Source organism: Phascolarctos cinereus, unplaced genomic scaffold, assembly GCF_003287225.1.
Source record: "Phascolarctos cinereus isolate Bilbo 61053 unplaced genomic scaffold, phaCin_HiC Scaffold_4;HRSCAF=312, whole genome shotgun sequence".
NCBI classification, from domain to species: domain Eukaryota; kingdom Metazoa; phylum Chordata; class Mammalia; order Diprotodontia; family Phascolarctidae; genus Phascolarctos; species Phascolarctos cinereus.
The window spans coordinates 293061654-293072388 of NW_027555847.1; the positions used below are offsets into that span (position 1 = coordinate 293061654).

At 38.2% G+C, this 10735-nt stretch overlaps 1 protein-coding gene across 3 annotated transcripts in view; it reads left to right on the forward strand.

The window, feature by feature from the left end:
* Nucleotides 1–9208, forward strand: part of SKIC3 (SKI3 subunit of superkiller complex) — a 116891-nt gene extending 107683 nt beyond the window's left edge. For all 3 annotated transcript variants that reach the window (XM_021008782.2, XM_021008772.2, XM_021008788.2), the window contains 2 exons: nt 1640–1763; nt 7727–9208. In XM_021008782.2, coding sequence (XP_020864441.1) covers nt 1640–1763; nt 7727–7813 — 211 coding nt within the window. In that variant the 3' untranslated portion in view covers nt 7814–9208. The remainder of the gene's footprint in view (nt 1–1639; nt 1764–7726) is intronic.
* The last annotated feature ends 1527 nt before the right edge of the window (nt 9209–10735 follow it).

A 10735-nucleotide genomic window follows, 5' to 3' on the forward strand; every position in this document is an offset into this window, starting at 1 on the left:
CAGTGCCTATTAGCAACTTGTCTGTAGTTTATAGTCTTGTACAGTTACCTGGGGCACTGAAAGATTAAGTAGTCTGCCTGTGGTCACAAAGTCATATGTGTCAAGAGGCAGAACCCAAATATTTCTGACTCCGAGGTCATTTCTTGCTCTCTAGTACAATCTTAGGCAGTATTAATAGAAAATTATTTTACTTAGATCAAGGACAGTTATAATTCTTCTTTACTCTACAATAGTTAGACTGCATTGGTAGTATTGTGTTCAATTCAGAATCTCTTCTTTTAAGCCAAGTATTTGATGCTAATTTGTGGTCTGGAAACCATGATATTTGAGAGGTAGTTGAAAGAGTGGGGCATGTCTAGTTGGAAAAGGGAAGTCTTCAGGTGGGTATCATTTAAACATATGAAGTGTAAAAAGTGTGAAACACACATCTCACGTTAAGTTTAATTTAAAGAACGTTTGCTATGTGCCTACCTTTTGCCATGTAGTGGTGTGCTATGCTGCTCTGCAGGCAGACTTAGAAGCAAGCACTGTAAGTAATAGAGGAGATTTTGGCTCAATATGAGGAATTTTTTTTTTCTAACAGAACTTCTCCAGAATAGAATTAATTGCACTGAAAATTATTGAGCTTTCTCTCACTGGAACTTTTCAAAAGCAAAGGCAGACTTTTTCAGGGATGATATAAAAGGGATTCTTGCCTCCCCTGCAAGGCTGGATCAGATGAGAAACTTCTGCTGAGAAGTAGCAGTAGCACTTAATGGGTTTGGATGAGTGGAAGCTTTAAGAGAGCAGATGACTGACTCTTAAACTATTCCACTCTGTTTTTAGTCAAATATTAGACAAATAAATAGAAGTGCTGCCCCCCTCTAAGCATTTGACTGATTGTATAGCAATTGAGGAAGTTGTTATGATTATGTGTTACTAGCTTTAATATTTTATTTGCATCCCCTGCCCCCTTGTTAAAAAAATATATAAATATACATATGTATGTATATGTATGTATATATGTATAAGCATTTATTTATTAAAAGCTATTCCAGGGCTAGCTTTTGAAGGATATCTAAAAACTAAATTACTAGGTAGTTAGTATTCTTTTTTTCCCTTGTAAACAAAAAAAGGGATATTTTTATCTAGATTACACACAAAAAAAGGTCTGTTTTCTTTTTCTGAGATCAGATATTAAAAAATAGATGTGCATTGATGTGGCAATGATTTAGCTTGGTTTTAATAGTTTATTACATAAGACCTGTTCAGATATTCCATGTGTTCCCCCCAGAAATACCCAACATTGTATAATATAATCAAATTATATAGATGTTTATTAATCACCTACTATCTGCAAAATGTTGTATTAGTTTCCAGAGGAGAAACAAAGTTTATATAGAGCTGATAGTCTAGTAGGGGATCAAACCCTTCTTATTAACCTCTTGTGTAATTTTTTTTGCCTTTTCCCTTGCTCCATTGTATATCAGAATTAATACCCTGTTTCCTTCATTTTGAAAGATTTGAATTAAAAATTCATTAAGTTCTATAGCACTATATCTGCAAAAGAAGAAATCAGAGAATTGGGAATTAGGAATTTTATGGTATGAAATGGCTGGTGCTACTTAAGTTGCTATAAACATCAACTCTGTTTTCCCAGGGAGACACGGCGGCTCTTGGAGAGAGTAGTATATAAGCCTGGGTATCCTAAATCCATCGTCTCAGTTGCACGCTGGTACCTGCTGAGACATTTATATGCCAAAGATGATTATGAACTAATCGATGTAAGTAATTGATTTATTTCAAGGCAATTAATCTCTAGCTTAATGATTTTAGCATTAGATTTTATAATTCTCCTATTAAAAAAATATACATGCAGTGTGTACTACATATATACTGGCAAATAAACTACAATATCTGCAGTGAAATCTCTTAAAGGTTCGGGAGTATTCACACACCAATCACAAGTTTCACTTTCCAGTTGCCATCTTGCCATGAATCATGAGAAATTCCCATCTGACTAATAATGGGTTTGGTATTCTTTTGAGCATAGGTCATTCCTATTTGCCTCTGCTGTTAAGCAGTGATGGCAGAGAGAGAAAGAGAGAGTGTGTGTGAGCATGGAGGTGGGGTTCGGGTAGGGGGTATGCTGGGGAGGGGATATTTCAAAAGGGACCACAAGAATCAGGGGAAAAAGGAAGAACAAAAACTAGTCTGGACCCTTGAGAGAGGGAAATGGTAATAGACAGTGACAGTGACATTCCTTATAAAGTTTGAGCTTTCACATATGATTTATTTAAGGGGAGAATAAGTTTTTTATAATCCACATTTAAAGGGAAGTCTTTTCAAATGATGTTGAATCTAATGTTTTTATTGGATATCACAGTATTGGGAGAAAAATTCTTTTCCTACTTATTTTTGCCTAATTTTTGAGAAGATGAAGAAGGCAGTACTTCTAAAGCTTTTTCAAATGGTCAGAGGATACCATGTACAGCAGTTTTTATTGAGCTTTCCCCCCACAAAACAAGATATGCACTAATAAGATAGCACAAGAGGATTTTTTTTTGAATGTATGCTAAAATGAGGCTACCAGCGGCAGCTAGGTGGCACAGTGGATAGAGCACCAGCCCTGAAGTCAGGAGGACCTGAGTTCAAATGCGGCTTCAGACACGTAACACTCACTAGCTATGTGACTCTGAGCAAGTCACTTAACTCCAATTACCTCACACACACAAAAAATGAGGCCGCCTTAACTGTGTTTAAAAATAGTTAAAAGTACGTTCAAGTGCTAGCATTTAAAAAAAGCTGTTGTGGGACAAACTGCTTTAAAGTTTTATCAGGTTTAATAGAAATAAGCTATGTCAGTTAATGGCAAATGCTAGGAATCTAGAGCCCATAGCTAATGGAACTTGCAGTAGGAAAATCTTTTAGCTTTCTGGTCCCAATATGATTTTGAAGCTGATTTAGGATTCTGTAGTAAAAAGTCTTGCTTCCTTTTTCAGGACGCAGTTTTAAAGTCTCCTTTCTAGTTCTCTACTTTTACAAAGTGAAGGAGAGAAGGAATTTTTAAAAGGGATGTAAAGTCTAATGTGGTAATAGACAATTATTTTAAGTAGTAAACCAGGAGAAATAAGAAGATCAGTGAGTTGGTGCAGTACCATTATTGATATCACCATTATTACATTGTCTCACCATATACCTGTGTTGCCCATTATTGCAACATGCATATCATTTTTGCCTGTAGGGCCAAAGGCTCAGAAAAATGTCCTAGTAAAATGTGTTCTGCCTAAAATGAATATTGTTACTTGTTAACATAATTAAAGGAAATCATGTAAAATTTAAAAAGAGATATATGCTAAAACTAAATAAAGCAAAAAACTACTAATTTTTTTGAGGGTAATAGAGAGATAGAAGAAATGCTAGTTGTTTTAAGAAAAAACAGCATGCCTTAGTGGGAAATATGTCATGTTAGAAATTGTAAGACCTAGGTTATCTAGTATTATGTTGTTATTCAGTTGTTTTCAGTCATGTCTGACTTTTCATAGGGTTCGTGACCCTATTTGGGATTTTCTTGGCTAGGATACTGGAGTGGTTTGCCATTTCCTTCTTCAGCTTGTTTTACAGATGAGGAGACTGAGGCAAAAAGATTTAATTGACTTGCTCAGGGTCACACAGCCAATAAGTGTCTGAGGCCAGATTTAAACTCAGAAAGATGAATCTTCCTGACCCCGGGCCCAGAGCTCTGTGCACTATGGCGCCACCCAGCTGCCCCACTAGAATTATACCAATAACTAAATCTAGATGATGAAAAGTGAGAATAGGCATAGAGAAGCAATGGTAATTTTTACCCTTCCTGCCTTGTGGAGTGACTATGAAGAAATGAGATGTTTGTTAAATGGTGAAACAAATATGTGCTTATTTCATGCAAAAACTGTGCTAAGTGCTGAGGGGGATTTAAAAAAATAATAAGATGATCACTTCCCACCAAGAACTCACAGTTTATTAGAGATCAGTCATAGAATCTCACAGTTACAAGGAACTTCAGAAATTGTCTAATTCAACCCCCATGCCCAAAAAGGACAGACACACTTCAAGCTTCTGTGTAAAGGATCTCCACTGACTGGAAACTCACCATCATAAGTCAGCCCATTCCACTTTGAGGCAACTATAATGGGAATTTTATTTTATCTTCATTTGTCTAGCCAAAAACTGCAATTGTTACAACTCCACTCTTGCTCCTAGTTCTGCCTTCTGTAGCCATATTGAAACAAATCTAATATCTTTTCCGTGTGACAGTCCTTCAGATACTAGAAAGCAGCATTCATATTCACCCCACTTCAGTCTTGATACTATCCTCTAGTTCCTTTGATTCTTTTCCTTGTTTTGAACATTACACGTTGTATTAATGCAGCCTAAAATTGCACCAGCTTTTTTTTTTTTGGTTGCAACATCACATTGTTGACATTGAAGTTTACTAAAATAAAACTTTAAAAATTTTCTTTTAATAAACTAGTATTTATTGAGCACTGTGCTAGGTGCTGGAAATACAAGTACAAGAAGGAAACAATCCCTACTCACAAGACACTTAACATTGTAATAGGATTCATATAAAATGTACTGAACTACTTCTTCATCCTGTACTTGTGTAGCTAATCTTTTTGAATCAAGGTGTAGAACCTTACGTTTACCTCTGTTAATCTCTATTATTCCTACTTATTAGATTGGAAGACTGAGAAGGTACAGATTCTGTCATAGAGCTTGTTAGCTATCCGTTTTGGCTTTGTTGTCCTCAAATTTGATAACATGGTTTCTGTGATGAACACTCATCCAAATGCTTGTACTCTGATGGATCTGTGATCTCTTCTACATTTGCACCTTCTCCAGGGATGCGGGTCATACGTAATACAGCCACGCTGTGAGCTGTGTGCTTCTCCTACAGAGATCTTCTCAGAAATCCAGGATGCCTGAGACCTTCCTGTCTAGGTCCTTTAATATCCCATGGGTATTCCAGTGCAGTACTGAGGCTATGCATCTCTTCTCATTCACTGCTGGCCAGCCTCCTTTTCCAGTAATACATTTCTTGGTTAACACATTTTTTTTAGCACCTTTTACGTAATATTAGTAGCCTTAACATACTGCAGCAAATTATGTCTACCATTTGTGTCTCTGGTGACCTTTGGGTCGCTGGCAATTTTGATCCTTCAGAGATTATGATGTTTCATGGCTCAGTGCCATTTAGAATCACTGGAAGCATATTAGTGTTTTTTTAAAAAATAGCTTTTAGTTTCAGGCAGTCTTTGGCATTGTTGACAAAAACGCTGCAGTTTTCTGAGTACAATCCAGGCCTGTCTTTTCCTCCTAATTCTTTCTGGGCTTGGTTCATTGTCTGCTCTCTCTGCCCAAACTGATACTGATATACTGCTGGATTGACTCACTCTATCCTACTGCATATCACGGTCTGGCATCCTTCACACACTTTATGGTGCAGATTCCTAGGCCAAACTCTCATTAAGTAGCATCTGTCTGCATGTGTATTATTCTAGGATGTGGTGCAGTGAGAACAGTGTCATTTGTAGCAGAAGCATCTGGAGGACCTCACCCGCTATAGAGAGTTTCTCTTCAGTTTTCACTCTGTGCTTCTTCCTTTGGAGATCATAGGCCTCCCTGTTTTATTGTTTGTTTCATGTATATAATTAGAGGATCATTGAACAAAAGTCTATGTTGTCTCTATGCAGTAGTCTTACGTAGTCTTCATGTTTGTGTGGTGAAGCCTATGTTAGAAGGGAGCCCTTAGGGCTGTGTAGACATGTCAAATACTTTTTTAAAAAATTGCTATATTTTGTTTTGACAAAACAGACATCCCAAGAAACCTATACTATTAAATGCATCCCCCCCCCAAATTTAGACAAAACAGCCTAATACTCCATGCCACCCCCCTCTAAACTTCCCTGTTTCTGTTGAGGAGCACTGTCCTTCTAGCAACCCAGGTTCTTCAGGCCTTGACTCTCTACTCTCTTCCCCAAATAGCCAGTTGTCAAGGCTTGGTGAATTTACCTTAATTCTTTCCAGGCTTGGTTCGTTGTCTGCTCTCCCTCCCCAGATTATGTGTACTGATTGATTAACTCACTGGTCTGTCCCACTGCATATCATAATCTGGCATCCTTCACCCACTTTATGTGCAGATTCCTTAAAGTCTGTCTACTTTTTTCTACTTCAGCAGCTGCCAGTGTATTTTGGGATCTGTGGTAGCCTCTTCATTGGAATCTCTGCTTCTAGTTTCTCCTCTCAGTCTGTCTTCCCTGAAGTTCCTAAAATAATTTTCCTAAAGCAAAAACCTAATCATATCGCTCCCCTGCTTGAAGACCTTCAGTGTCTCCTCGTTGTCTCTAGGGTGAAATGTCAGTCCCCTAGCCTAGCATTTAAAGCCCTTCCCAGTCTGGATCTAGCCAGATTACTCCATATCACCTCCTTTTACACCCTCCGCTTTCCAGCCAAACTGTTTTGCTGTTCTCCAGACTTGCACTGTCTCCCACATCCATACCTTTGCACAGACTGTTCCCAATCATTTTTGGTTCTTAGAGAAATGCAGAATTAAAGTTTGGGTAAAATACCTGCTTTCAAAAAACTTAACTTTGGTGATAAGCATGCAATTAACCTATTTGGAGAAAAGCATGGAGCTGATATAATTCAATAATTAGGTTGAAGAATAGGTTGGGAATTCTGCATTTTGTAGAATGTGTGGAAATATGGAGTATTTGCTAGAAAAGTCCTACACATTGAGTTAATAATTTTTTTTAATAGTATGACATATTTTGGACATCTAAGAGCCAGGTTGGCCACCAGCTAAAAAATGGAAAGAGGGAGGGAAACTAGTGTTGATTACAAAACTAATCAAGTAAAACCTTTTAGCTATACAGTTTTCACTTTATGTAAGTTCACATTTCCCAAATTGGACTTTACATAAAGAATTCTGAAAGAAATTCACATTCCAAAAAAACCCACCAATGTTAACTTTACTGTGCAGTACTGTCCTTTCTCTCCTCCCCTGCCTTGGCTAAGCATTCCTGGCTTCGAACTCTTCTTCTTCTACCCTACCCCTCCCCCAAAAAAAAACCAAAACCTAAACCACCATAGCCACCACAGGATTGGGGGCTTGGCTTGAGACCTCTGGCACCAAAAGAGGAGACCTTTGTCCCACTCCATCTGTACGTGTGTCTGTCTGTCTCCTGAGTGTCACGCATCTACCCCTGTGTCTGTATCTGTGTCCACCCCCATGTGTCTGCCCCACACATTCTCTTCCTCTTGATTCAGGCCAGGCACCCACGTGGCTGGCCCTGGCCCCAGAGGTCCTGGTACCAGCTCCCTTGCTCCACAGGTTCACGGCCCCTTTCTTGCCTCCCTTCTTCCTTTCCCACCGCTGCAGACAGTTTCACGTTACGCAGTGAGGTCCACTTATGGAGAGAGAGAGAGCTGTCTGTACCTGAAAAGAACAACATGTGGAGGCAGCCTCCTTGAATGAACATTTGATTGTGATGTGCTTCCCGGCCTGGTGTCAGTTCTGTTTAAAAATAACCCATTCTTTGGCTGAACAGTCAAATTCAACAGGATGACTGAACTTTCCTACTGATCTTGTTCTTGTGTAGTCTGATATTCTTCCTATGAATATCTAATGTTTACTAGTTATGAAAATAGTGAACTTTGTCACTTTATGAGACCTCCTAACAGTCTCTCTGGTTTTTCATCACAGATGCTTGTAGACAATGCCAAAGTCCATGGAGATACCAGAGCACTAGAACTGAATCAGAAATTGTCATCGTCATCATCATCAAAATGACATGGATTGCTTATAGTCAGTGAAGTAAAGGAAGCTGTCAGTGGAATTGAGGGGTAGATGAAGTCTTTCTCCCAAAGCAACGTTCTGAGACCCTCCACCTCCCTTGCTATTGTACTTTTTAATCCAGGACAATTGATATAAATATTCCCTCCCCTTACTAAACACACTCTCTCTCTCTCTGTCTCTCTCTCTCTCTCTCTCTCTCTCTCTCTCTCTCTCTCTCTCACACACACACACACACACACACACACACACACACACTCACACACTCTACCACCTTGAGGTGGCATCTCTCAGAAACCCCTAGCCTGACTTTAATTTGGAAAAATATCTTTCAAGATATTTTCAAGAGAAAAGTTTACAGTAAGAAGAAAAAACACCTGCGTGTCTAGTTCTACAGCAACAACTATGAAGAGTGCATGAATAATTTTTTTTGTGTCTTCAGTGGTACAGAACACTTTTTGCAATAAAGCCTTAATAACCATCCTCTCATAATATGCAAATATATTTAGAAATTAGCACAATTCTGATGTTTTGTTGTAATGTGCTTTTATGTGATATGTCCTAATAGTCCCAAGATAATTGCTTTTGTGGGCAGTAGAATTCAGTACAACCCCAAACAAATAATATAAATATATAAACTATTTTGTTATCAGTTCATATCAGATTCTGTGCAAGAAGCATAAGTGGAAAGGTGCAGATGCTTCTTAAATTGCTAGTGTGTGTGTACACATACGTACATACATACATACATACATATATATATATACATTTGATGATCCTTAGATCTGTGGCTGTTTTGAATTGTTCATTTGAAAGAATTTTTGAAGGTTTTTTTGTGTGTGTGGTGGGTCAGGGCTAGGGTGGGGTAGGAAACATGGCTGCTTACAATATCTAATTAATCATGGCAATGTCTTGACTTTGTGATGGCAAGTATTCTTATGTAAATGGAATAAACCATGGCCTGTTTTTAGTACCATGAACAGATGATCTCAGAGTGTCATATTTAGAAATTTGAAATATTAGATGCTTTCATTATTTTCACTTGTTTGGGTTTTATACTTTTGGGGGAAAGTATTTTTGCATTTTTAAAGAATTTATTTTAAGCGATTCAGTTTCCTTATTTATGTTCTTGCTTTTAAAAATGTTTTTACCTATTTGCTGACATTTCATTTATTTTAGTTATCTGTTTAATTCTACCAATCATGTACTAAATATGGCAGTACTATAGATGTAATTTTCTAAGCCAATAGGCTTACATTATTTTATGTGAAGTACTATGAATTAATGTTGAATTTCTGAATTATAAATTGTACTTCAGTAAGAGTAACTTTTTATTGTAAATTTGTATACAGTGCTATATTATTAATAAAGATTGAAGGATAAAGTGGTAAAGATGATATCAACTCTATTGCAAAAACTTTAGTGCTAACCTAGGAAATTCTGCTTTATGCAGAAAAGTTTAATTAATTACACTCCTCTATTAAAGTTCCTTTTTAAACCCTTTGATTTTAAGAACTACTTCAGTATCCTCAAAAGACGTTATGGATTCAGTATGCTGAGATCCCATAAATTCATATTATAGTCTAAATGTTGGATAAATTTCCATTAAAATATAAACCATTACCCTCCACTATTAGAAGGTATATTTAGAATGTGCAAACTACAATTTAGAGCTGAAATGAAGTTTTAAACTAGTTCAATCCCCTGATTTTATCAGATGCAGAAATGGGCCCAGAGAGATGAAATGAGCTGTCCCCAAGCCTATAGCTGGAGTGGGGAGCAGAAGCAAGATTTGGATCCAGGGCTTCTGGCTGTATAGAGTAGTAAGGCCAGTATAGGATCAGAGGTCTGGAGCTGGAAGGCACCTCAGAAATTATCAAACTCCCTTGTTTTATGGATACAGAGGGCCAGGCAGGTTAAGTTGACTTGCCCATAATCATGCAGCAAGTGTCAGAGGTGGGGTGTGGACCTAGGTCCTCTGACTCCAGAGGTAGTGGTTTTTCACTCTACATTTCCCCTTTACCCACTGGTAATGTAAGATTGTTGTTTTCTCTTTGCTCGGAGTTTGAACTGAAAATGCCTCTCTTTTACCTAGGAAGGCAGATACATTTCTTACAAAATTCTCAAAAGTTGGCAGGGAAGCCATCTAATCCAACCAATACCTGAACAGGAATCCTTTTTGAAGCATTTGAAAAGCTATTGTCTAGCTTTTGCCTGGAAACTTCAAGTGACAGGGAGCTCACTACTTTTGGAAACGATGCATTCTGAAAGTTTTGGATAGTTGGTTGTCACAGTCTTCCACATAATGAGCTGAAATCTGCTTTCCTGTGACTTCTTGTGCTTTTAATCCTGCCTTCTGGGGCCAAGCAAAACAAGCCCATCACTCTGTCTCCCTCTTCCTCTCTTCCTCTTTCCCTCTCTGCCTTTGTAATCCCATTGATCCTGGTTGCCTACCTTTTTCTGACTCACCAAAAGTGCTTCCTAGAAAGTTGATAGACTGAAGTAAAGCAGGTGCAGTCCAAGGAAGGAAGAAAATACTATAAAACTGGTTTGAGGATCCTTTCAAGGATATGTTAATCATCTTGCAGTGTGATAGGTGCTGGTGACATAAACAAAAGGCAGAAGCTCCTCGAGGAACTTACGTGCTGTGGGAGAATGGAATCTCTGTATTACAACCATTACAAAATATCTTACTATGCAAAGTCCAAAGCAAGCAGTGGTAGTGTCAAACTACGTGAGGTTCTGGTTTCATTTACCTTACTAGAATACCACCTGGGGACTTTGTAACCCCTGGGCAGCACGTATTCCTTAAGACTGGTATCCCTGTGGCAGCCACTAGAGGGGGGAACGAGATTATGGATGTGAAGGCACTTTGTAAACTAAGGCACATCAGGATGCACCACATTGATATTATTAAAC